The following is a 25,738-nucleotide window of genomic DNA, read 5'->3' on the forward strand; positions in this document are numbered from 1 at the left end:
TTCATGCTTTAATATGGGATTCTGATCAGAGCAGTGAGATAAATAGTGTTGGCAACTCAGGTTGAAAACCAGCAGCCTTTTTGAATGGAAGCTTTGTGTTGTGCAGTTCAACCTCCTTAATCGGTGCTTCTTTTGAATTATGCCCTCCCCGAGGCTCTAGAAAAGAAGCTGTGCTAGGAAATGAATTGAAGCAAACCTTTTGCCAAAGCACTGTCTGGGTATTTTGGCAAACTGCAGGGCCTAAGTAGAAAGCTTGGGCAGTGTTAATACCTACTGCAGTTCTGGAGCTGTTCAAGTGAAGATTTGGTCAAAGCAGAGGCTTGGTTTTCAATTCTTGAAAAAAAACCCACCCAAACCCTGTAGTTTCGGGTTTGCTTTGTTGGAAGAGTTCAAGTGACACTTCTGAGCCACAGGCATGCTCGAAATGGCTGTGTCTTGCTGTCACAGATGAAAATTTCTGTGAAGATTTCTGTTTTGCTGTCACACATTAGTAACTTCCTGAAGAGAACAGGTTGTGGCCTATTAAATACCGCCTATTTCAGGCAGAAGTGGTGTTTTATTATGTAATGGACAAGTTCAGTTATGCCCAGAGTATTGTCAGCAAGTTATTTCTAACCTTTCCATAGCATTTATGAAACATGGAAGTGTCACATATGCTTGTGATTTCCAGGCACGTTTACTAAAAAATGGCTGAAAATCTCTGTCTCACACTGTAGCTACTACAGACTCTGAAATCAAAGGCTCAGTTTCTTTTTGAGACCTCTTAGGGGCAGATTATTCACAGCTGACACCCCTCTCAAATTCTTTGGAGTGTCCTGCTGCCAGCCTGCAGTGCCCTGACTGTCCCCACACGGCAGCAGGATGTGGGGTAGGCCCAGTGAGCTTGGCACCTGCAAGGTGGTTTTTAAAAGTTTGGAAGAAGTGAATGCTTTCAGTTTTTAGATTTTTAACCTTTTTATTCCTCTTATTCTGCTTTTTCATGTGTTTGTTTAGTCTAGCTGTCTGCTGGAGGTTTTTACGTCCTGGAAAACTAAATAATTCCTTAAAAGAAAGACTCAATTCTATGATACTATATAATCCATATTATCTTCCCCTCTATCCTTCAGTGGCTATTTCTGAGGGCAGAAATAGAAGTTTACTCTTTTTTCCTGACCCTTTTGGAGTTGAAAGTGTTGCTGAATGAGTGGGTGGTCAAACTCCTGGATATTTCTCTCCAGCTTTGTGGGTGAAATCCTGGTGGCTCCTGTTTTGTCTCAAAGAGTTGGAAACTCTGTAAATCAGTGTAAGACTGTCATTCATAATTCCTTGATGCTGTCCAGAGCAGCTACAGTGCAGTGATATGTTACAAATGTTGAGGTTAGGCTGTGAGTAAGCAGGGAGGTGGGTCCCAAAGTGGTCAGAATTGTCACATTAAGGAAGGATGCTGGGCATCACTCTGAATTTCCTGTTTTTAAGCCAGTGGAAAAGCATAGCTTGTTAACTTGTAAGTCATTGTGGCTTAATGTGTTAATTAGAGAAAGAATTGAATGGTTGAAATGGAGCAAGTAGTATGGAACTGTTTAAAACAAATTTAAAAATTCTTTCTTTATTTTGCCCAGTGTATTCTGGAATTTATTTGCATTATACAGATGTTTGCTTCACTGCTCTGACTTGAAAGCAGCTTCTGATGAGAGTGCAAAGAGGCAAAAGCTGTTGTTCCTAGGAGGGGTAGGAGGGGGTAGAGGTAGAGGTCCTCCGAGGGAGTTCAACTGTTTCCATCACATACCATTGTAAATCTTTATTTATCTACAGTATTTTCTTACCATGAAGCATGAAAATGTTAGGAACTAATGAGGGAACAGAGAGGATGCTGTGCTTTTTACAGAGAAATTGAAACCACACAGAGATCCGTGTGGGGAGTGTTGGACTATCATCTGCAACATTCCTGGGTTTATTTTTCATTTTTTTCCAGTTCCATGCTGCTTTTCATTCCTTTATGTAACTGAGTTATTCTTTGAAATCCAGCCTCCTTTTTGTTGGTTTGGTGATGCTGAAATGCCAATATAGTTACAAAACTAACTGTTTTTTCATTTCCTTTCTTCTCCATTCCTAGTTTCCCCTGATTTCCTGGAAACAAAATCCAGAATCTTCTGTTTCCTTGCCCGGCCTGTTGTGCAAGGTTCTTACCACATCTGCAGACCTGTTGCTTCCCTTTCGTGCCCCCTTTCTGGGTAGGATCATGATTTTATGCCTGGCATCTCCCATTATAACTCATTCTCACAGTGCTTTGTGTGCCTGTCAGTTCCTCTTGCTCTGCAAAATGCTGCAGTTGCAGTGATGCTGACAAGTGGTTATAGAGCACCTTCTGCTGATTAAAGTGACAGCATTTGGAGGCTAAAACCTCACAGCTTTTTTTTTTTTTGTACCTATTTTTGCAGACTCCTGTATGTACCTTGAGCACCCTTAAAATTACTTAGATCTTTCTGAGAAAACATAATCTTTAGGCATTGATCCTGCAATTCCTCTACAGATGAAACTAAAAAGATCGTAACAGTAAAATGTCAGGTAAAGCAATTGAGAGTAACCAAAAGATAAATGCTTAGAGCACCTGAAACTCTTCCTCTCGTTTGTGAGAGGAAGGGCTGTGTTCCTTCTTGTTATTTATGTTACAGAAAGGCCCCAGAAGTCACAGAAAGTGTCATTTTGGCCAAAACTAAAGCAAGCCGTGGGTGATATATTTTCCCAAGAAAACAAAACCAGTGCAGCTCAGAACATTTCAGTGAAGTGCTTATTTATTAACTCTCCTCCTCCAGCATAGCAGTTACTTGAGTTAATAAAAATTATTGTCATCATTTTCTTATATCACATTTGTACGTATCTGGCAGCTTTCAACAAAAGGCACTTCTAATGAAGCCTTGACTAAGCAGGAACATGATTTAACTCTGTCTCTTGTTTCGACAGAGCTGGCAAGTGTCTGCTGGTGACCAGTTCTTCAAGCATTAAGGTGCTGCTGGAGCCTTAGAGCAGGGTGAGGCCACTCTCTGTGCTCACCCACGCTAGGCAAGAATGTGGTTACTGCTTTGCTGGAGTGTCGTGGCAGTGCTGGTGTGACAGGATTAGTGAACTTACAGGTCCAGATCACTTTCTCAGTCCTTCTGCTGTGACAGATGAAGTGACACATAAAACAGCTGTTGAAGTTGTTTTAAGGTTGTGTAGTGCCTGGGTGAAAAATTTTTGTAGTATGAATTTATGTGCACTTGCAGAATGATCAAATCTGTCCAAATGCATTATTGCCATGTGCTTGTGTTTACACATTATCCACTGAGAGATGTGCAGTATCTTCCTTTTCTGTCTGTGTGGGATTTGCCCAATGCCCATGTCAACCCTCTAATCACAAGCCTGCAGCCTCTACAGCAAGAAAACAGCAGTTTGCATTAAAAGACTGCTGTATCCTCCTCACACCTGAGATAAAGGATGTAGAGCTGTGAATGGAACTGAACAGCTGTGATCCATATAATCCAGCATTAATGCATTTTTGTATGAAGACCCTTGTTAGGAACGGTGTAATTGTATTGAGGAGTGTGGGTGGTTTCGCAGAAACTTTAGATCTGCTCCTGGGTAGGCCCTGCACAAATCTCTCTTGAAATGCTGTTTGCCTCTAGGAATAAATGGGACATGTGAACTGTGTAATTGCTTCCCAGCCCTGCTGTCAGGCAGCACCCTCCTTAGACACAGAGACATGGGGCACACCTCTTTATCTCGGAGCACCCGTCAGCTCAGTGCAAACAGGTGACACGTAACCTCCTGGCTGTGTGCTGAAGGGGTGGTGCTAGAGAAATACTCCTACTGAAAGTAATATCTCCAGTGTGCCAACTATTCCTATAGCAGAGTTTGGGGTAAGTGGTGTACCTTACTCTAAATTGATGTGCTTGAGGACTGTCTGATTAGGGGCATACACTGTATGTGTGTACATGTTTCTGTTTGCAGCTCAGTGCCTTTCTTTTTTCTTTTCCTTATGTTTTAATTTATTAATCTCTTTTGCCTTCTTCCTTTTTTCTTCTCTTCATCAGCTCAGTAGCAGCACAGGAGTTGCATGTTCTGTGTTAAGGCCAGTTCAGGAAGCATATATTCCCTGTTCTCATACTGCGTGGGGGAAATCCTGCATTGCCAAGCCAATTTCCTTAATTCATACAGGAGCAAAACTGCCATAGTCTGGAATGTTTTATCACACAGTAGAGTTGTGATATTTGTGCCTTGGAGGAAAAAATATGAGCCTGTTAACGCTGATGCCTGTTAATGTGAGAGTATCTTGGACTAGGAAATCCAGGGAACAAGAGGAGCACTTTGCACAGTGTCCCTTCTTGATAAGTCACGGTCTGGATGTGTGTGTATGTGGAGGCTCCAGAGCAGCAGCTGGACAGGCACAGCTCAGGTGGTGGCTGTGTGGCTCCTGTCAGCAGTGGAAAAGGCCAGTGCAGTTTTTCCAGCACTTGCTCATAGCTCTTGTCCCTCTGCATACCAAGCAAAGTGCAAAGCCAGAGCTGAATGGGATTTAAGGAGGGATTTACAGCAGGCAAAACTGTGGAGGGCTTGATGTGGAGCTTAAAACTGTGTCCATTTGATTTTTATTTTTTTTAACCAAGGGGTTCTTACTCTTTTGAGCAAGATTTGGGCATGATTTTCTTTTGGTGACCTGATGAATTCTGTTTGTATCATCAATTTTCTCTGAATCTTCTACCTACTCTCCTGATATGCAAGGTGTACAGGAATGTGGAAGGAAAAACTGGAAAGTGTGGAACTATAAGGCTTAATTTAAAAAAAAACCAAACAACAAAACCAAAATTGGAAGAAAAAGTTGGGATGGGGTTTTAGTAACAGGGCCATGACTTTTAAAAACTCCACAGCAGTTTTTGCTATGAATGTACTTTGCTGGGAATATATTCTTATTTCTGTTATGTGGAGCTGGATGTGTCTGGACATTAGGACGCAGGTCTCGGAAGAAGAGGGTGGAGATCACTTTTTAAATATTTGTACAGGGAGGAGGACTAGGCTTGAAACTGCTGTGAAAATAGCTCTTTGCATGTCTCCAAGGATAGGTTAACTGTGCAGGGTTTCACAAGAACCACTCCCTGGAGATATTTGAATAATAGATTGACATTATGGGGTGCAGTGAGAGGTGTGTGCATTTCAAAAGCCAAAGGAGAAAATTTCCTTTTCAAGCAAATCCTTTAGAAGGCATTTTTATGCCCTTCCTCTGAAGGGCTCCTGGTCTTCTGTCAGTCCTCTGGAAATTGTATTTGTAACCAGCCATAGGGAGTATTGAGGTTTAAGTGGGCTGAATGATGTGGCATGTTTGGACGGACAGACAGACATTGCAAATCAGATATGACACTAGGAATACCTTTAGGTTTTACTTCCCCAAGGTCTAACCTTGATCCTTCTGTTTTGGCCAGAGCTTTAACCCAGCCCTGTCCAGTGGAAGGACGCAGCTGAAACATAACAGTTCCCTACAGCTCCATGTAAGAGCTGTAGTGCCCTTCCTTCCTCTGTAAGGTCTTGCACAGGGTGCATGATAAATTAGCTTTCTTATGACATAAATTAGCAGGGATTAGGTGGCACTATCATTTGTACTTTTTATTAGAAGTATGTTCTATATACCCACAGTTAGCTAACACAATACCAACAAGACAAGGCAAATACCTCTGTACAGGTGGGATAGCACAATAAAAGGCAGGAAGGTAGCTTGTCTTTGTATAATATACTGGCCCTGAGATTTAAGTCTTTTAAAGCAGCAATTAATTTAGGGATATCAAAGCTGAAAGAACACATGCTTAAGTAGAGGTTGAGCTTACACAGCTCTTTGCCCTTGGAGAACATCTGAGGGCAAGGGAAACACCATGTAAGAGATGGAAGTCTAAATCAAATGCAGTCTTTAGAAAAAAACCTTATTTGTTTATTTTTTAAACTATTTTTCCCTTTCTTCTAGTGCATTTCAGTGAAAGGACTTTGTAGAGCTACAAGGTTTGCAGTCTGGTTTTACCTCTTTTTCCTTCCCCAGCAGGGGACAGGATTTAAAAAATGAAACAAAACCCTCAAAATCACTTTTGCTGATCCATGTGAGTCTGTCTAATGGATTGGGTTTTTTAATTTCTTCTAAAAGTGCTCTTATGGCAGTGTGGCTACCTGTTTAACTTGCTTACTTGAACATGCTGCTCCTTCAGCCCTGTGTGGTGGATGCAGGCTGCAGTTGTGGTGAATTTATGTGAAAAGCTCACTGATAACTATTCCTGCAGTGTTTACCCTTTCAGTCTTCTGCTCTATTGCAAAGCTTTGGTTAAAACACGACGAGGGGAAGTGAATTAGCTGGCTGTGCTGTAGTAGTGAGTGTGACCTCTGTCACCTAAAACTCCTTTCCTGCAAGGTTTTACTGGTGTTGATGGCACACTTTAAAATATGCCTGGGCTGGGGAAAGAGAGACTTCAGCCCTGAAAAAGGAAAAAAAGTGTCAGGTGCTTTCCACTGACTCTTTGGTTGGAGAGTATCTGGGGTAGATCTGCCCATGGTCTGCATTTGGCTGTGGTAAGGTGAGCCATGGCTGAGTCAACTTGTCACAGTTCTGTGACCAAGAGCAGGACTAACACCAAGGTGAGGCTTTAGAGACAGTTCTGATTTTTGCTGAATGGTGGTGATTGACACCCACATATTGGAGATGCAGAGTTTGTTCCAAACCTCAAGCTGTGAGTTGATATTCAAGAAACGAATTGGTGTTTTGCCATTGATGCAAACTGCTGCAGTGCTTTACTTGAAATGAATGGCTTTATCTAGTTCAAGCTACAAGTAGTTCCAAAAATACTTATTTACAGTTGAAACAGCGGATTTTACACTTTGAAAATTTTATTTCATCATCTAATTTTTTGTATTTTGGTATCTATTTTCATCCTTCATAAGAGGCAGTTTTATGCCAATTTTATGTGGCTTTATGAATGGTTATTTTAGGCTTATCTTTTTACGTTCTTGTCTTTGAACACGACAGAAGGCAGCTCTCTACTGTTTGTTTTGGGGGAGGAGAGGCTCAGTAGCTACTCAACAGGAAAGTACCAATGCACTCATATCAGCCTTTGTAGTACACAGGAAATTTACCAGTGATTTTTGTTACACATTCTAGCTGTTCCTGCACGTAGATCAGACTACACATAATATGGTTATTTTTTCAAAGGCACGAAAAGGAGAAAGAGAAATTTCTTAAATGTGTATGAGCCATGGAAAAAATGTATGTGTTGTTTAATGGCAATTCAGGATCAAGATTTAGTTTGAATGGTTAACTAGCATCATGATAAAAACTTTGAAAATTGTTCCTCGAAACCAAACAACCCAACAACAAGAAAAAGCTTTTTAAAGGCTGAAAAATAGCTATTAGTAGAAAATTATTGTAATTTTTATTTCAATATAGAGGGCAGTCTCAAAAAATGTGGGGTTTTTTTGTATGTTAATAATGCCACAGTGAGAGTGAGGCCAGAATTGCATTGCTGGTATGTTTAAGTAGCTTTTACAAGCTTCCATGCAGATTAAATACAGTTAATGTTCCAGATATCTTGAATACTTTGACCTTGATTTTCAGTCTTTCCCGAAGAAGGTAAAATTGTGTTGTTTTCTCTTTCTAGTAGAGGAATGCAATAAAATTAGAGATGCACTTTTTCAGTCACAGCTGAATTTGCTATTGGATTGGTGCAATTGAGAGTTTAAGGTGAATCCAGTGTAAAGGATCACAGAACTGGTCCCACTGCTCGATGCTTTGTAGTTCAAATAGTGATTTGTATTTTAAACATTTGTCAAAAGAAGCCCTGGCAGAGCTGGTGACTAACTCTTCCTTTTTGCTTTGCTTTTTAAGGTGCCTCCTGAATTCTCACTATGTCTGATGGGGACTACGATTACCTCATAAAATTTCTAGCACTCGGTGATTCTGGAGTAGGGAAGACCAGCCTTCTTTACCAGTATACAGATGGCAAATTTAACTCCAAATTTATCACAACCGTGGGCATTGACTTCCGGGAAAAGAGAGTGGTGAGTTTTCACAAAGAATGTGTTGTTTGAACATGGTCTCTATTTGTTAAAAATCAGACCTGCCCACCCCTATGTGGATGTAATCCATAGTTCCTGTGTACTTAATCTTGTGACAGGGCAAAGGCCTCATTTTACCTGGTTATTTTTATTATTGTCGAGTGTACAGACCCATTTCCCCAAAAGTTAAAGAAGAGCTGATTCTAAGAAACCACTTCATTCTGTTCAGCAGGTGTTGGTGGGAGTGTCTGCTCCATGAATTGTGCACATAATACCTGGAGCAGCACTTATATTGTTGACTCCTTCCACAAGGAAAAAATGAGTTGTAGTAAAAATGCTTTTTCCTGTGTGTGAACTGGAAGTGGCCAGTGAACAAAGGCTGCAGTGTTGACTTTAAAACCACTTTACAATGTGGCTGGAACAGGATAGCATGACACATGCCAATGATCTGGCTTCCTAAGCAGTCACCACTACCAGAGAAGAACTGTCAAAAATAAGGTTTTGGGTTTTTTTTTAACCTGAGTTGTTATCAGACTAAGCAAATGTACTTTTGATATAAAGCTGAGTAATGTGCTATGATAACCATCTGGATGCTGGTCCTTACTGCTCTGGAAAGTGGAGTTGGCACAAGTTGTTTTTTCATTCCTCTGTACAAGTATTAAATGCCTGATGATTTCCCAAGTGTCCAGAAATCTGGATGGTGCAGGAGGCATTGTGCAGACTGGCTTTTGATGCATGACATGCACCACAGTCTTGCAGGGAGTAACTACCTTAATGAAAATGCCAAACTGATCTCTTGAATAAGTCAGTATTCCTACTGTGGGATAGTAAACATGGTGTGTTTGCTTGATCAGCATATTTGGTAACTCAGGATAAGATTTAGGTTTCATAGCCTGAATTTTATAATCCACAAATTCAGCAAGATTATGTATCTTTAAAGATATGTTTGTAACTCTAGTAGTCTTAGGTACAATGGCAGTTGAAGGTAAAGAATATGACCTAACATGAAGTTTCCTAAGCAAGAAATGAATCTATTTTTATCTGATCCTTCCAAGATTAATAGATGCCCTTATTTATATTTTCATGCTGAGTAAACTCTTCAGCTTTTATTATTATCATGCAATTTCTGCTTTATAAGCTGTGATATGAAAAGATCTACCCTCAGCAATTTTTCAGCAAATTTTGGCAGCTAAGAAGAGATGTCATTATCTCCATGAGTCTGTTTGCTAATGAGGTTCTGCTGGTGGCAGAAATACGTTGCCAGATTGCATTGTTGCTTTCTTATATTTTCATTTGAACATTATACAAGACAATAGTAAAAAATCCCATAAAATCAAAACACTAAAATTAATCTTATCTCATGGCTGCTCTAAATATCTGTCTGGAGGCCGTAGTCTATTGGAGACTGCTTTTCCAATTCACTTTTACCCTTATTTTTAAATATTAAATTGGATGCAAAATGAAAATGTAACGTATTACTTTTTTCTTGTAAAGCAAAGGGATTGAGTTGTAGTTGGGATCTTTGCATGGGCAGTGCTACTTTTGTTGCATTTAATGACTTCAAACATGAGTTTTTTTGTGATCTGTAGCAGCTGGACTGGTAACAAATTTAACTTTTATAGGTGTATAGACCCAATGGGCCGGATGGTGTTGGAGGCAGAGGACAGAGAATACATCTTCAGCTCTGGGACACTGCAGGGCAGGAAAGGTATGACTGAAGATGGGAACCTGTGCTTACTGTAACAGTAGTGGAAAGTTTCCTATGAATAGTTATTAAATTATAACTATAATTTACAACTGCAGAACATGAAAACTGTAATTCTTGCTTTTTGTCTTTTGGAAACTTTCAGTGAACTTTTTTCATGGCCAATATAGATGCTTTTAAACTTTTTCAAGTTTTTCTTAAATTTCTGTAAATATGTTGAGGGTTGGGAAAGTCAGGCAGGTAAAATCATCTCAAAGGATCCTTTTCTATTTGCCTATCAAAAGACTAGAATCCTCGTGGTTGTTAGTCTTAAAATGAAGAACTGATGTGTTTAGGGGATAAATTTCTGTTCAAAGTTAGAATTTCATTATTATTTTAATCTCTGAATCTTGATCAAGGCATGCTTTATAGTAGACAACTTAGTCTAAAGCTCTCACACTCCAGTCTCTTTGACTCCTTAGGCCTTGATTAGGCCACAGTGATGTTAGCAATTCCTGTTACACAGTCCCTGCATCAGCAAAACAATTATGAATATTTCATTCTAGTTAATTCAGTCTTGAGTTACCTCAGTTTTGTGACTGTATGCAATTATGTTTTTAAAGTAACTTGTCAGATGAGCCAACTAATTTCACTTTGCTGGTCTAGGTTTCGTAGCTTGACAACGGCTTTCTTCAGAGATGCCATGGGGTTTCTGCTGCTCTTTGATCTGACAAATGAGCAAAGCTTTCTGAATGTCAGGAACTGGATAAGTATGGCTTTTTTTTTTTTCTTTCTTTGCATGGGTGGGGAGTGGTTATGTTTGTAAATGTGGAGTTTCACTGAGAAATAGAACATAAAATACTGTGTTTTGTTGCTTTCTCAGTAAAAGAATGTAAATGTTACATTCATAATTGTAATAGCTGCTAGTGATGGCTTCTGGGGCTTACCTGAAATTCAGCTTTGCCTACCAAACTTGAATCTTAACCTATATGAAAGCAAGCTGAGAGAACATCATACCCCTGGCTCTGGTGCTGTTCAGTAATTTAAGAGTGTGGAAAGCCTATACAAAACTCTTATTTTGACTCACCTGAAGCTTTGTCAGCAAAACTTAATGGAAGGCAAATGTTACTAGTCTCATATATGTAGGCAAAGAGCTTCCTGCACTGCATCATCCATGAGGAGAGGGAACTGTATCCTTTCCTGGCAGCTCACTGGAGATGCTTAGTGAGCATAACTCCTTAATCTGCAAATACACAAGTTTCTGGGCTAAATTTGTCAGGCTTCTGTTTTTCTGGATTTTTCACTGGGTAGGTGGTAGTGGGTGCCCAGCTGTTCCCTGGCTCCTCAGAGCAATAGCAGAAGTGCTGTGAGCTAACAGGTTTGTGGTGGTGTTCTGAGTGAGCTCTGTGTTGTGACCCCTGTTCATGCTGGTGCTCTTAGGTCAGCTACAAATGCATGCATATTGTGAAAACCCTGACATTGTGTTATGTGGAAACAAGAGTGATCTGGAAGACCAGAGGATGGTGAAAGAAGAGGAGGCTAAAGAACTTGCAGAAAAATATGGGTAAGTAACTTCCTTCCAATTATTGCTGTCTTTAAAAGCAGAATGAAATGTTTTCTGTAATGCTTTTTTCTGCATACTGAAAGATTGCTGTGAGAATAAGTATTTTAGGATGTTTAACTGGCTGGTATATATATTTTTTTCTATCAGAGATTAATGTGTTCCGCATTGCTAAAAAATAAATACTTAGTATTGCAATAATTTTGCACTGGAGATTGGTTAATCTTCTTTCCTTGGCAGTAAACAAAATAAATTTTCACAGACATTTTAGAAAAGAGATAGAATTTAGGTAGAGAGGCAGGTGAATAATGGGTTCTTAGCTCGTGCCTGTGCTGAGGTGTCTGTACTCACAGGAGAGTCTGAGAACCGAGTTAGACAGCAGGAAGAGAGGGTAGCCTTGCCCTTCCCCTTCCCTACAGGCACAGGTCATGTGTCCCTGAAGGAATATGTGAAATCTTTGTTCCTGTGAAATATTAATTAACCCCATAGTACTTTTATACCCCCTTAACTCTTTCATGGGGCTCATCTCTGGCTTACATTTGCATTTCGCTGTGAATCAGAAGTGCACTTCTGAAGGAAATCTTGTGATGCTTTTATTGTGGTTTGATTCACATGGTGGAGCAGCTTTCTGGCACATGAACTGGATTCCTTCTCAACTGAAAACTGAACTACATGATGTGCTCCAACCAGTAATCTGTGTTCAGTCTGGAGGAATAGATGAGAACTGCTCCACAGAAAAGCCCACAAAACATGCATGGTGTGAGCACTGGCTCCTCAGTGCAAACTGCCTTGTTCTGCAGCTCTTCTGTTGTGTCATGCTGGTTCCATGCTTAATGTGACTGTTTCTTAATCTCTTTACACGTGACTTCTGGAAATAATTTATGAAATATTTGTCTTTGTGGCTGAAAATGCCAACTTAAAAGTCAAGGTTGTGGATCACATCCAATCCACAGGCAGTTACGAAGTTCTCTTCACTGTAGAGGTGAGACAGGATAGCTGCTAGGAGTCATTCTCTCCTGAGGGGAAGCAAGATAAATCCTGCTGCAGTGAACAGTTTTCTGGTAACAAAAGTGTGACTATCCCTTTTCTGTGAAGGGCCTTGTACTGATAAGTGATGTATTCAAAAATGATTGCAGCAGACCTACAGACTGAGACAGTAAGATATTTCTGACCACTCACTGAGTCTTGCAAGTTAAGTAAGAAATACTGAAAATTCTGCAGTGATGATCTCAGTTTCCTGGGCAGTAACACCAATGTAGCTGCTGTAGCCCCTGACTGTGGGGACCACTAAGTGCAGCCTTTCACAACCTTTGAAACTGCCATTGGAACATCCTGATCCACAACAGTAATGAAAATGAGCAATGTATTTTCAATAACAAGGTGCCAGAAACTTTTGTTTACAAAGACATAGGTGGTCTGATCACTGAGATTTTGTGTAAGAAAGTTTAGAGTTAGGGTGTTAGCAGAAGAAACAGTCACCTTTTGCAGGGATAAGGTACCACACTGTGAGTTTTTACTGCCTTGCCTGCAGAGGAACAGCCATACCAGCATCCCCCCTCTTGCAATGACTCCAGAGCTGATGTGCATAGAAATCAGTAAGGAGAACATTTAATGCACACAAGGACATAGAAAATAATTGCATCTCTTCCAGGGAACAGAGCTTAAAAAAACAGACCTCAGGAGCATAATTCATACTGACCAGTGCCTCTGTGAATTTTGGACTCCATTAAAGCTTACCCTTCTGCCCTACCTATAAAGTCAGCCACTTCATTAATTTCTTTTGCATTTCAGACCAGAGCACTTCAAATCACACAAAGGCTGTCACTGCTGCTCCATAGCAGAAAGACACTGAGTATGTGGCAGTAACCTGTATTGTTTTGTTCTCCTGTGAGTATAAACTGTGCGATGGAAGTTTGTATTTTTTTGTCTTCTGCAGAATCCCATACTTTGAAACCAGTGCAGCTAATGGGAATAATGTAAGCAAAGCCATTGAAACTCTGCTTGACCTCATTATGAAGCGCATGGAACGGTGTGTGGATAAATCCTGGATCCCTGAGGGGGTGGTGCGTTCCAACGGGCACAGCTCGACAGAACAACTCAATGAGGAGCAAGAAAAAGGCAAATGTGGCTGTTAGCCCAGTTACAATCAAGTTTAATATGTATGATATAGTACAGTTGCAGCTTAACTGTTTAACTTATGGACAAATCACATTGTGTAGTTGTTTAATGAGCTATATTAATTCTTGATACTAATTTTTGTTTTCTGCCTCTCAACCAACTTTGGCCTTTGCTTGCAAGGTGTGCAGTTTATTAGTGATGGGACAGAGGATTAGTTTGGTGTAGCGCTGGATATTCCTCTAATTCTCTGCTTTGGAGAAAAGGGAAGGAAAGGAATTTTCATTACCAAATTCAGAAACATCTCTATGGACAATGAGAAAGGGTCGGGTTCTGAACTGAAGGGTTTTATTTGCCCTTTGAAAGCTCCAATAACTACACAGACTAGGCCTTTAAATTAGATACTGTGACAGCCTTTGGTCTCTAATAACAGCAAGCTTACCAACATGGTTCTTGGTTTTGAACAGAAACAATCATTTCACCAATCAGTAACAATCTTAAAAGAGCAAATCCTGTGTTTTCCACAAAAGCTTGTGAGTGGTTTCTCCTTGCTCTCTCAAACCATCAGTTTTTAGTGATGAAAACCAAAAGAAAGCTATTCAATGCAGAGTAAAAAAATCCAGAGTAGCACAGGGGTGCTCCTGGAGAGCACTTGGGGTATGTCATGTACTTGAACATGTAAACTACAACTGTACTATATAAAATATATCCAGCGCAGCCTGTGAGACCTCCTGACAGCATCTGAATTTCTAGAACACGCAGATACATATATTTATGTGTAAGTGGCATAACTGTGCATCTGTTATGTTTCTTTTATATCACCATACATGTTTTAACAGGAATGTAGGCCAACCTACGTGTCAGCAAAATTTCATCAGAGCTGGTGCTTTGCACTGAATTTTTTTTTACCAAACACAGATTCAGAATGTTTCTTCAAATTTGGATTGAAAAATGAATGATGATTGTCTTCTGGTGAGATGCAGCTAAGATACTTGTTCTGTAGATCAGTATTTCTATAAATTTATAATGCTCATTTTATTCTGCCAACCTTTGTGTCCTGTACATCTTGGTTATCATATATTCATTTGTGGCTCGTTCATTTCCTTTAGATTGTATTTAAAAAAGAATAGAGTTGCTTTTCTTTTCCCCCCCCTACAGATGGTATAAATGTCAGTTTTGGTTTCAGTGGATCATGTTACTCTGACCATTTTTATTTATTCATGCAACCTAAGAAAGAACCAGTATTTTTTGGGTCTTTTTTTCCAGACTGATTTATGAGATGTGCCTACCATACCGATTTCTATCCTGGCAGAGGTTGTATAACTGTAAAGTGTTGCCAATTAAAGTCATAACATGCCAAATTGAGTCTCGTTAAAGACTTTCCACAGCAGTTTGTTTACAAAACTCCAAAGGTATTGCTTCTTTAGAAATTATGTATTTATTTATTTAAATATTCTAAGTACTGCAATTTCAGGCAAGTATTAATACCACTTATGAAAATGAATTGCAACATAACAAATTTTATGAAGGAAGGACCAAAAATGTTTCTAGAATAGAAGTTAAGAAAAAAAATATATATTTGATGTAGCCTCTGGTTATATTAATTAATACAAGAATAAGTGTTAAAACTTGGTTCTTAAAATATTTTACGCAGGAATGCGTTGTTCTTTAACAAACACAACATGTAAATATTAAATTTTTATCACAGCCTACACAGAATATTTTAAAAGTGCAATATAATTTGACTGCTCTGGAGCTAGGACAGAGATAAAAGCAATTTATATATGATTATAGGGTTTGTTTTTTTTCTACTGCACAATACCAGGATTCTAAAATGCTTTGGACCGGGGTTACTGTAGTTGAACTCAGAGTGCCTTTTGAAGTTACCATCATGTCTCTGACCAGTAGAGCAACAAACTCTACTGTAAGACACAATACATTTCAATGTACTTCAGTGTCTGAATTTCTTTTAATGTAACTCTTTGCTTTTCAGAGGGTTACAGTGGAACTTTATCATGCATTAACTTTAATGGGAGTTTTTGTGCTTATACTCCATCCAGTACCTGAAAACTTTAAGGATTATTGCAACCAACTACTGAGCTAAGTGGCTACTGAAATGGTGTAAAAATATTTCCTTTTGAATACTTATGTTTAAATTGGATATTAAATATTAAATACTGGAACTGTCATATTTTTGTCATGCCTGTTATTTGTAGCTATTTACAAAGAGAGTCTACATAAAATTGCTTTGATGTCAGCCTTTGAAATGTGTCATAAGATTTATCTGTTTGAATTATTGTGTGGCAGAACTTTTTTTCCCTTTTAAACTCTCATTAGAAATCATGGTAATGTTTCTTGACAGTAAGTTACACTATTCTTACTAGTCTAGTACTGGTTTTAAAAAACAAAGAAACAAGAATTCTTATATTATGAGAAACTGTTATTTCAAGGGAAGTTGTTTCCATCCAATGTCCAATGAAAACATTGATCTGTAATGGAACAAAGTTTTGGAAAGGATTTCCCTTATGTTTCATTGTCCCAGGATTTCTTATTAATATAAAATAGTTAAACATTCCTGATCTGAACTTTGCCAGCATTGTTGAAGTGAGCCGTGACATTTCCTGTTGTCTCGGTTCAGTGTCAGTCTGTCTCTCTGCACTGCCCCTTTGTGTTATGGGGTTTTTTAGCTCAAATGCATCCATGCTGTGGCCGAGGTACTTCCTGATGTTCTGCTCTTGCCCTGACCAAACCAGTCAGATGGGGGCCTGATGGGTCCTGGGAGATGCCAGAAGGAGCTCAGACCCACAGAAGGCAACAGAGGCGTCAGTTCTGTACTCCTAAGACATTTAGAATGCTGCCAGTCTGTGCATGCTGCATGTTCAGAGCAAAGGGAATCAACCAATACATTTTGTAAAATCTATTGCTTCTACAAAGGTAAGTGCCTGATTTTTCAGAATAACTGCTTCCATCGAGAGCAGTGTGTATTTCCAGGTAGGTTATGATGTCCTGGAGGGCACTGCTGCTATTCAAATGTTCTTTGACAGGCAAGAGAATGAGCTGAACTAAACAATTTTAAGTTTAAAAGGGGCAAGTTTGACTTGGTATTCTGTCTGGGCTGGAATAACCCCGTGCAGTAGCACTAGCTGAAAAAAATATTTTTTCAGGAAAGGGGTGGGCATCCTGTTCCAAAGCAGGCTGACCAAAAGCCAGAAGTGTGCCACTGTGGCAGAGAGGACCTACTGCATCTGGGGCTGCACGAGTAAAATGAAGGCACCAGGTTGGGGTACTCAGTTTTCCCTCATCTTCAGTAATTATAAGACCACATCTGGAGTTCTGTGCCCTGCTTTGGACACCCCCGTAGAAGAAAGACTGACACACTGAAGTGAGTCCAGTGGATGCCACCATGATCAGAGGGCTGGAGCACAAAGGGTGGGAAGAGAGAGAACAGAGTTTGCATGACTTCAAGAAGAGAAAGCTGAGGGAGACCTTTCTACTGTCCTGAACTATCTAATGGGAGGGTACACTGGAGATGGAGCTAGACCCATCTCAGAGGGCACAGGGACAACAAAGGGGCAAGAGACAATTTCTGTAGAAAATTAAGATTGGGAAAAAATTGTCACCATACAAGTGTCAGAAATAGGAACAGTCGCTGAGAAAGGTTATAGAATATTCATCCTTGAGGATACTAAAAACTCAACTGGATGTGGCCCTGAGCCACCTGGTTTTAATATGTTCCACTTCGAGCAGGGCTTTGCTCTAAATGACCTCCAGAAGTGTCTTCCACCCAACATGATCTGATGATCTCTGACCCTTGTCCTACAAGTGCACGTGCCTGACAGTTGTCTTATGGCTGTATGACAGATTACATGAACTGCATATGACACTTCTACTACTCCATCAGGGAACTTCTGCAAGTATGTAAATACTTGCAGATCAGAGCTTTGCTATGCGTTTAAGGTATTGGGTTGAGATGTTTGGTGAAACAATTCTTGCTGTAGTAAGAATTTGTCAAAAATCAAACAAGCCACTTGGTTTGCTGCAACACCTCTTCTTCCAGCGAGGCTGTTTTTCAGCTGGATACCCAGTTTTGTCTGTAAATAACTAGTAATGGAGTAGAAGTACATATTCTTTTTTTATAATTAATCTGGACTCTGGCTTCAGCAACCTTCCATCTATATTGCCTTTTAGATCAGGAACAAGCACTTCAAATCGACAACATAATGGCTTGTACTTGAAGAGGAGATTAGTGCCTTGATGTGAAAAAAGGAGCTGGGGTGGAAAATCCAATTGTAAATGCTCGTAATACCACTGTGCTCTCACATCCCATCTGTCTGCTGAAGGTGTTGGTGACAGTCTGTAATCCACATTGTTTAAATTGTAGAAGCCACCAAAGACTTCACAATACAGTACTCTGCCAGGAAAAAGCTGTCTTTGGTGAAATAAATACAGCCCATGGGGAAAGACAGTCACAGAGGCAGGAAACTCAAAGTAATCAAGCCGGAAAAGGAGGATTTCAATTGCATTTCCCAAAGCACAGCAGCCCTGGACCTAAGCAAACTTTTTTACTCTTTGGATTTGTCTCTAGCTGTAAACTTGGTGTCTTCATAGCTTCCCTCATCAAATTGCATTGTGTGTGTGCCTTTAGTCTTTCCTCTTATCATCTGGGTTGCCATCCTCTGTCACAGCCCCAGAGCCCCTGCTCCAGGGTGCAGCATGGCAGTAACACCCTGGACAGTCCCATCTCCTCGCTGTCCCTGGGTCAGTTTGGAGCTGTTGTCCCTCAGGGCTGGGCTGAGTGCTGGTCACCAGCCATGTGCTTGAGCCCGAGTCTCCTGCGGTAGGATGTGGCTGACGGCTGGTGTTCAAAAAGATTGGAGACAAGTTCTGTGCTGATAAGGTGATTTCTGTGCTAAAGCAATATCCAGTGATCCTGTGACTGACCCAGGAGGCCCAGCAGCGATCCCTTCCCCTCACGCCCCGGGCTCCCGCCGATCCCTGTGGGAGCGCAGGGCCGCGCTGCCCGGCGGGGCCGGCAGGGGGCGGTGGCGCTGCGGGGCCCGGCCCCGCCGCCTCCGGTCACCTGAGCGGCCCTTCCGCGGCGGCGGGGCCGGGCCGAGCCGCGGCCATGCGGATCGAGAAGTGCTACTTCTGCTCGGGCCCGATCTACCCGGGCCACGGCGTCATGTTCGTGCGCAACGACTGCAAGGTACGGCGGGGCCGGGCCGGGCCCGCTCCCCCCGGCAGCCGGGGCGCTCGCGGGTTCGCCGTCCCCCCGCGCGGGCGGTCACGGCCGGGGCCCAGGGCCCTCTCTCTGGGCCGCAGCCCCCGCACGGGCCGGGCCGCGTTCGTGAGGCGCTGCCGGGCCCGCACACACCGCCCGGGGGTGTCGGCGGGGCGGCAGCCCCGACCCGGAGCGGTGCGGCGCTTTGGCCGTCGGGAAGAGTGGGGGATGAATTATATTTGTTTTCGGTTCTCAGTAAGAAATCAGACGCCTCGCAGAGCCATATCCAATGCTCATCCTTTAATATTCCGATTTTAGGGAAGCGTAGGTTCAGGTGGGAGCAGGTCGCACAGCTCTGAGCAGCCGAAGTTGCAGAGGAGGGCTGATGGTCTGTGTTCCTCGTGGCGCTCTGCTAAAAGTGCTAAAAGTCGTAACTCAGGGATCCGATGTGACTCACCCGGTTGAGGCTGTCACAACAGGACGTGCACAGCGCTCTGGGCTTTGCGCTGCCGTGACAATTCCGGACATAAAACGTTGTGTGTAGTTTTCCAGCCTTTGCTGGAACTCGCCGTCGTTCCTGCGGGGCGTTGGAGACCCCGGTGTGGAGTGAAGCTTGGCAAATAGCTTCCTCCCTGTGCTCAGGAGTCAGAGCACATCCCGAGCGGGCTGCACTGTTCGCATGAGTCACAGCTCTGGGGAGCTCGGTGTGCACTGACACAGTTCCGTTCACTGAAAAGGGCCACGAGGTGTGTGTTTTAAAAAAAGATACCACAGTGGCAGGTTAGTTGTGAACAGATAATCTGCCAAAGAGACAAACCTGCCATTCTGTTTTGCTGAGTTGAGATGAAAAAACTTGGTAGAAGAGTGTTAAAAAAAAAAAAAGTTCTTTGAAGATGATCACCTTAACTAGAGGTTTCTTATTTTCTGTTAATTTTCTTCAGGAGTGACTATTAGGTGGGAAGGAGAATATGGTTGTAGAAAAAGAGGGTTTTCAAAAATTCACAAGTAGCAAATGTAGTTTTGAGTATTCTTAAGTAATTCTGTAGAATGTGTGGAAAAATAGGGAAAAAGGCCAGTTAAAACGTTTTAACATATTCTCTAACAGCTTTCAATGAATTCACTCCGGGGTTTAACTAATGTGCTTAGGACTCCTTTGAGGCTTAAAGCTCTATTGCAAAACATAGACTTTTTTTTTGTGTGTGTGTGTATTGCATTCAGTATGAGAGGTGTGAGGATTTTTGTTGTCAGAATGGTGTTGTATCTAAAAAGTGCTGGCAGCTATATAAAATTGTTTATTCATGTTACAGGTTTGGTTTTATGGTTGTTTTTGGAGATGATAATTCTCACAACTCAGGCATATTTTATTTATAATCAGTTTAATTGTAAGTATTTGTACATATCCCTGGCAGCTGTGAAAATGACTTCATGATGAAAAAGCAATAATAGTGCTTGAAATTATTTTTGTTAATAGCAATATTTGCTTTAAGAATACTGATATTTGAAAGAGGAATATAATTTCCCATGAGTAGTATTGTTAGAGCAAGGTCACTGTTTGTTACCATGCTTGCAATGGGGCTCTAATAACATGATTTAACTAAGATTTTTTTTTTCACCTCCCTTCTCTAAGATATTTAGATTCTGCAAATCAAAATGCCACAGAAACTTTAAAAGGAAGCGAAATCCCAGAAAGATGAGATGGACCAAAGCATTCCGGAAAGCAGCTGGCAAAGAATTGACAGTGGTAAGAATTGGTTCACACTTTACATTGACACCATGAAATGGCAGAAATGTAGCCTCTTCCCAGTGCAAATAGGCTAGATTAGGTGGCTTAATACATTACCATTTAATTAGATGAGCTGGAGGGATGGAAGAAGGGGAGAAAAGAGGGATTGTGGATGAGAAGTGAGAGTTTGAGAGTGAGTTTGAGTGTAGCTTCATTTAGCTCGAGTGTAACTTGGATCTTCCCATTTCAGCTTCATGGTGGAGGCCAGTATATCAGGTGTCCGTGTTGGTGGTCCTAGTAACTCCTAGTCCAGGGCATATTTTTCCATCTACAAATCTTCTACTCTCTCTACATATCCATTTGATAGTTTTATTTCTGCACAGTCAGATAATCTGGGTCAACAGGTACCCCAGGAAGTCTGTCTGTGTAGGCCCCTAAAACAGTTACCTTTTGAAGTGTCTTTAAAAGCATACAATGTATAGGAAAAGCCTTTGATAGGTAGGACTGTTTCAAAAACAGCATGAGATCTTAAAGCAGTTCCAAACAGAGTTGCTTTGGTGGTAAAAATATTAAACAGTCACATTTGATGGGACAGTCCTTAAATAATTTAAGAATTACTGTGATTTAATTACCTGGTTTTTTACAGAATATTAACAATTTAGTAAGCATTTTGACAGTGATTTACTGCCTTCTGTGGATCTTCCAAGGGGAAGAATGTGGTTTTATTTTTTAATGTGACTCTGAAAAGCCAAGATTAATTAGCATCTTTGGTAACTGTGTTTCTTGCTTTCAAGTTGTTTTTGGCTAACTCGAATTACCTTTTTGACAAGAACTTGATTTAAAATTTCTTTATATATGTCTAAATAAGTGACAATATGCTCCAATTTTGACATGCATAATGTATTCTAAGAATAAAACCAATATATGAACTTAGTGCTGTCTTCTGGTTTGGTGGGTGTCCGTTTTTCATGAGCCAGCTTTGTGTAGTGTCTAAATAGGCTTGTGATGATGGGAAATAACATAGTTTCTAAGAAGGTGACAGGTAACTCTGCTTTACCTCAACAAAAAGCAACCTTTGGGCAGGGAAAAGTCCTCAGATGAAACTGTTCTAAAGCTAAGTATGCCTAACAAAATAATTAGGAAACTGTTTTTCAGTCTTCAACTCACGGTGGGGGCATTAGGGGTTGGCAGCTGCTCCAAACACCACAATGTCACCAATTGACATTTTTCAAATTATTTTATATTGTTTCAATATTCTTCAGATGAGATAGTGGTTGGGTTTTTTTTTTAACCTTTTCAAAATTGCAAGCTGTTGAGTAGAACTTATTTGACCTGCATTAAAATATTTCAACTCTGCAGGTTTTCAATTTCGCCTTCCACCTGTCTAATCTCTTCTGTATTTCCTGCTCCACATTGGTTTTCTCTGTCTCCTTGTCTTGCTAAATGGAAAATAGCTGAGGGAGATGTTTCAGTAAATAGTTCTCTTCAGACAAATCACTGTGGCTCCTGACACTTTGAGGTCATACTCTTCACTTGATTTCCTTCTAGTGTAGTTATCTCTGAAGGTTGTTAAAGTCTGGGAACTGAGGTTCTGAAAGGGGGGGCAAAAATCACATAAAATATGAAGTAATGAGTGCTATAGTAAGAATGTGTTGATCTAAATATGTTTCTATATATGATCTATATTTACTTTTTCTTAATACAGGATAATTCATTTGAGTTTGAAAAACGTAGAAATGAACCAGTGAAATACCAGAGAGAGTTGTGGAACAAGACTGGTGAGTCGTTCTAGAGAAAAACAAAAGAATAATTTTTTACTCTACATGAATGTATTTTCAGGAGACTTCTTAGTGTATTCATACTTTGTTGTGATTGTGTTTGAAAATTTGTGTGTGACCAAATTCTTACATGTGGAGGAGGTTTGAGTTGTGAACAGGTGTGGAGTTTCACTTGACGTTTATTCTTTTCAGAAGCTGGTTAGAAAATGAGGACCAGCATTCCTTTATTTTGAATTGTTATCTTCAAAACCCCTTAGCGGTTCTCCAGCTTTTAAGAGGCTCCCAGTGTAAGCCTTTTACACTGTTGCAGTTGTTTCTTTGTTCCTGCTCATTCCACTTCAGTTTGTTTCACAGAATCAATTGCTATGAAAGGGAAGAACTGCTTATTTTGTGAATGAATGCCACAAAGGAGAAAGTGATAACTTGCTTCTGATTTCAAGTAGTGAAGAAGCTCAGTTGCAACTGAATCTTCCCTAGTGATGGTTAACTGTGGGAATTATGTGTAAGCAGAAAAGTGGAAGCATAAATAAGTTGTAAAATACAGTTCATCATAGTTGTTACACAGAATATTCCCTTATCTTGCTCTTTGAAGAAGGAATAACTTTCTCTATATAGTGTAAGACTTTCCTCTGGTACGTAGATGTTACGGAATGCTGGTAGAGTTGCTCTGTAAAAATAGCATGTATTTTCATCTGCAGGTTTATATGCAGATTTAAAACAATTTCTGATTTATTTCAGTTGATGCAATGAAGAGAGTGGAGGAAATAAAGCAGAAACGCCAAGCCAGGTTTATTATGAACAGGTGAGAAGTATTTGTATGGTGGGAGCTCTCACATGTCTGTATTAGGCACCCTTTCCACAAACAGGATGATCAAATGTTTTAAGTGGTTATTTGGTTTTTATATGCAGAGTCATCCAAGTGATGGGGTAAAATAGTTTGTGTGGGCTCTACTCTGCATTATTGGCTGTCAAAGCAAATGCAACTTTTAGACATTCAATGATAATAGTTAAATTTCCTTGTATATAATACAGAGTCTTACATTTAAACAAATTTCTGATTAGAGTTGATACAGTGCTGGTTTTTTTTTCCTAGTTTTGTATCCAGTATTTGCTTGAATAGGGTTTCAGATACTTTTAACCTGTATTTCCTCATAGTAGTAGTTATTCACAGCCTATGCCTTCCTTTAGCAAAAGATGTCATGCATTAAAATGAAAGCATACATCTTTTAAGTTAATTGAATCTAATTTTCCCCTTCCCCAGATTAAAGAAGAGCAAAGAGTTGCAGAAGGCAGAAGACATCAAAGAGGTCAAACAGAATATTCACCTTCTTCGTGCTCCCCATGCAGGTAAGAACTTGCTTTACCTGGTTTCCATACACAGTTTTAGGATAAATACCTGATTGTACAGATGAGTAATCCCGTGCATTTGGCTTACAATTAATTTGTTTACTGGTTATGGAGAATAGCTCTTGCCACTAACTGAAAACAGTAGCTTTGTTCTGAATCAAATATTCCTTTTTATTTATCTAGTACTGCATTCACCCTTTTCCTTGAGTATTTTAATCTGCACCCAATACCTGGTGCTCTGTGAACTGTGTGTTTGTTAACCAATGCATTTATCCAAGGCTTCCCTTTGAACTGATTCTGTGGACTCAACAGACTCTACCTCTGACTGATATAAAATAGAGAGGTTCAACTTTGCTGTTTGAATATGTCAGTGAATAGAGTAGGGTTTCTTTGTAGTTCACTGTGTGAACTTAATGAAACTTACATGAAAATGCTGCCTCTTCAGTAAATTAAGATTTTAAAAAAATTATTTACTTTTAAATTAACAGTTAACAGAGTAATGGAGAAAAGTTAAAAGTATTTCCATTAGTTCTTGTTTTATAAAAATTACCTGTGGTTTTGTTTCTCCATTATTAGATGTTAACTAGAAGTCTGTTCTATGTTTTTCTTCCAGTTTGCAGTATCTGTAGTCTAAGGTTGCATATATATATATATATATAAGACAAGATCTTGTCAGGATACATTTAAACTTTGTTTTAATCTGTCCCATTTTTTTGAGGAAAGAAAAAAGATCTGACTAAAAGACTAAACTCCAGTGTTTATTTCTTTGCCTTTGCTTATGTGAAATGAATGGTGCACAATAGTATGTAGTACATCTGTTGGTCAAACACCAGCTGCCTTTTTAGTATTCTGCAATTCTAACTGGGCAGGGAGCAGAATCAAATGTAAATCTTGAGTTTTTATTTTCCTTTCTTTTCCTTCTGTTGGTATTATTGAGAGTTAACACTCTTGCATTCAGAAGGACTTAAATCTTTATGTAAAAACTAATGGGAGAAGTCCATTGATCTGTTAGCAGTAATGCATTTTTATAGTGCTTTGCAGGGTTCTGCCAGGCATTGTCAGCTGTATCAGTTTGTCATGCTAGATGAAAACACGTTTGACTGCTTTTTAGATTTTGCTTATAAACAGCATCAGTTTTTCTGCTAAAACAATTCAGGAGTTTTAAATGGTGATAAAGGTTAGCAATACATACCTTTGAGCTTGATGGTTTTACTCCCAAATAACTCCTTAAGCAATATATTTAGACTGTTTTGCCAAGAACAAACACATATATTGTTCAGATAAAAACAGTGCTTTGGGTTTAGAGAAACATCTTTAATTTAATTTTTTTTCTTTGAAGGCAAACCAAAACAGCTGGAGGACAAAATGGTGCAGAAACTACAAGAGGAGGTGCCTATGGAAGAAGACTCTTAAAGTGCTTTCATTTTCTATTTATATCTGTTCAGCAGTTAACAGGTTCCTACTGCCTCACCTGACATCATTCAGAACTGTGCTTACAGTTGAAGAAAAAGACATTTTAATGAATAGTGGTCATTTACCATTTGGTTTATTTTTTGGTTTATAAAAAATAGTAAGTTGGATACTGGTTTGGGCAGTTCTTAAATTCGTGCAGTTTGAGAAAACCTTGTCAACAGGATGGAACTCAAGGCATTATTGTTTGAGATACTGTGTGCTCCTTGGAAAGTTACACTTTTTCCAGGTAAATTTTCCCTCATAATTCAAGGAATAAAATATGCTGGCCCTGAACTTTTTTTGCTTTGTCTGTTCTTTCATAGTGGTAAAAGCAGATAATGGTTACAAGGTGGGGCAGAATGTAGTATTTTTCATCAGTCAAGTGCAGTCCAGACTTACTTTCACTCTCACCCTTGGGAAAATTTTTCTGTTTGTTAAGAATACATATAGTGTTTGTTTTTTCTCCTTTTTAAGTCCTTCCCCAGGATTCCATTGCAGTTGACATCTGGCAAAGCTAACATTGATACAGGACCTAGGTTTGGAAAATGCTAATGGTGATATCTGGAGTTGGACCTGCCATCATCCCAAGGAAATTCAAATCTAATGTGTAATGAGGCTGACTGAGATGCTCAATAAATCACACTTTAGACTGTTTTTACCTGACACCCAGGATCATTTTGATAGAAAAAATGCTGTTAAATCGTAAATATTTTGCATATTGTGGTGGTATTTATTCAATGTGTCAACAGCAGTGAGATGAATAGTTGCTGTTTTAAACTGTCAGCAGTTTATCTGTAACAGTGTGATCAAAGAAAACTGT

At 39.9% G+C, this 25,738-nt stretch overlaps 2 protein-coding genes and 1 long non-coding RNA gene across 6 annotated transcripts in view; 2 read left to right on the top strand and 1 right to left on the bottom strand.

Moving 5' to 3' along the window:
* Nucleotides 1-15,664, top strand: part of RAB27A (RAB27A, member RAS oncogene family) — a 31,751-nt gene extending 16,087 nt beyond the window's left edge. For all 4 annotated transcript variants that reach the window (XM_027688293.1, XM_027688291.1, XM_027688289.1 and 1 more), the window contains 5 exons: nt 7,868-8,040; nt 9,660-9,745; nt 10,388-10,491; nt 11,162-11,285; nt 13,219-15,664. In XM_027688293.1, the coding sequence (XP_027544094.1) occupies nt 7,888-8,040; nt 9,660-9,745; nt 10,388-10,491; nt 11,162-11,285; nt 13,219-13,417 (666 nt within the window). In that variant the 5' untranslated portion in view covers nt 7,868-7,887 and the 3' untranslated portion in view covers nt 13,418-15,664. The remainder of the gene's footprint in view (nt 1-7,867; nt 8,041-9,659; nt 9,746-10,387; nt 10,492-11,161; nt 11,286-13,218) is intronic.
* On the bottom strand, nt 1,893-2,323 carry LOC113969936. Its single transcript, XR_003534979.1, has 2 exons — nt 2,167-2,323; nt 1,893-2,029 (listed from the first exon to the last, which is right to left on the bottom strand). It is a non-coding gene; the product is annotated as an uncharacterized LOC113969936 (long non-coding RNA).
* Nucleotides 15,665-18,463: 2,799 nt separating the features above from the next.
* RSL24D1 (ribosomal L24 domain containing 1) lies at nt 18,464-25,216 on the top strand. Its single transcript, XM_027688551.1, has 6 exons — nt 18,464-18,603; nt 20,246-20,359; nt 22,047-22,119; nt 22,858-22,921; nt 23,381-23,466; nt 24,806-25,216. The coding sequence occupies exons 1-6, from the start codon at nt 18,523-18,525 to the stop codon at nt 24,877-24,879; spliced, it is 492 nt and encodes a 163-aa protein (XP_027544352.1). The 5' UTR covers nt 18,464-18,522; the 3' UTR covers nt 24,880-25,216.
* The last annotated feature ends 522 nt before the right edge of the window (nt 25,217-25,738 follow it).

This window comes from Neopelma chrysocephalum, unplaced genomic scaffold (assembly GCF_003984885.1).
Source record: "Neopelma chrysocephalum unplaced genomic scaffold, ASM398488v2 Primary Assembly neopelma1_75, whole genome shotgun sequence".
Lineage (NCBI taxonomy): Eukaryota > Metazoa > Chordata > Aves > Passeriformes > Pipridae > Neopelma > Neopelma chrysocephalum.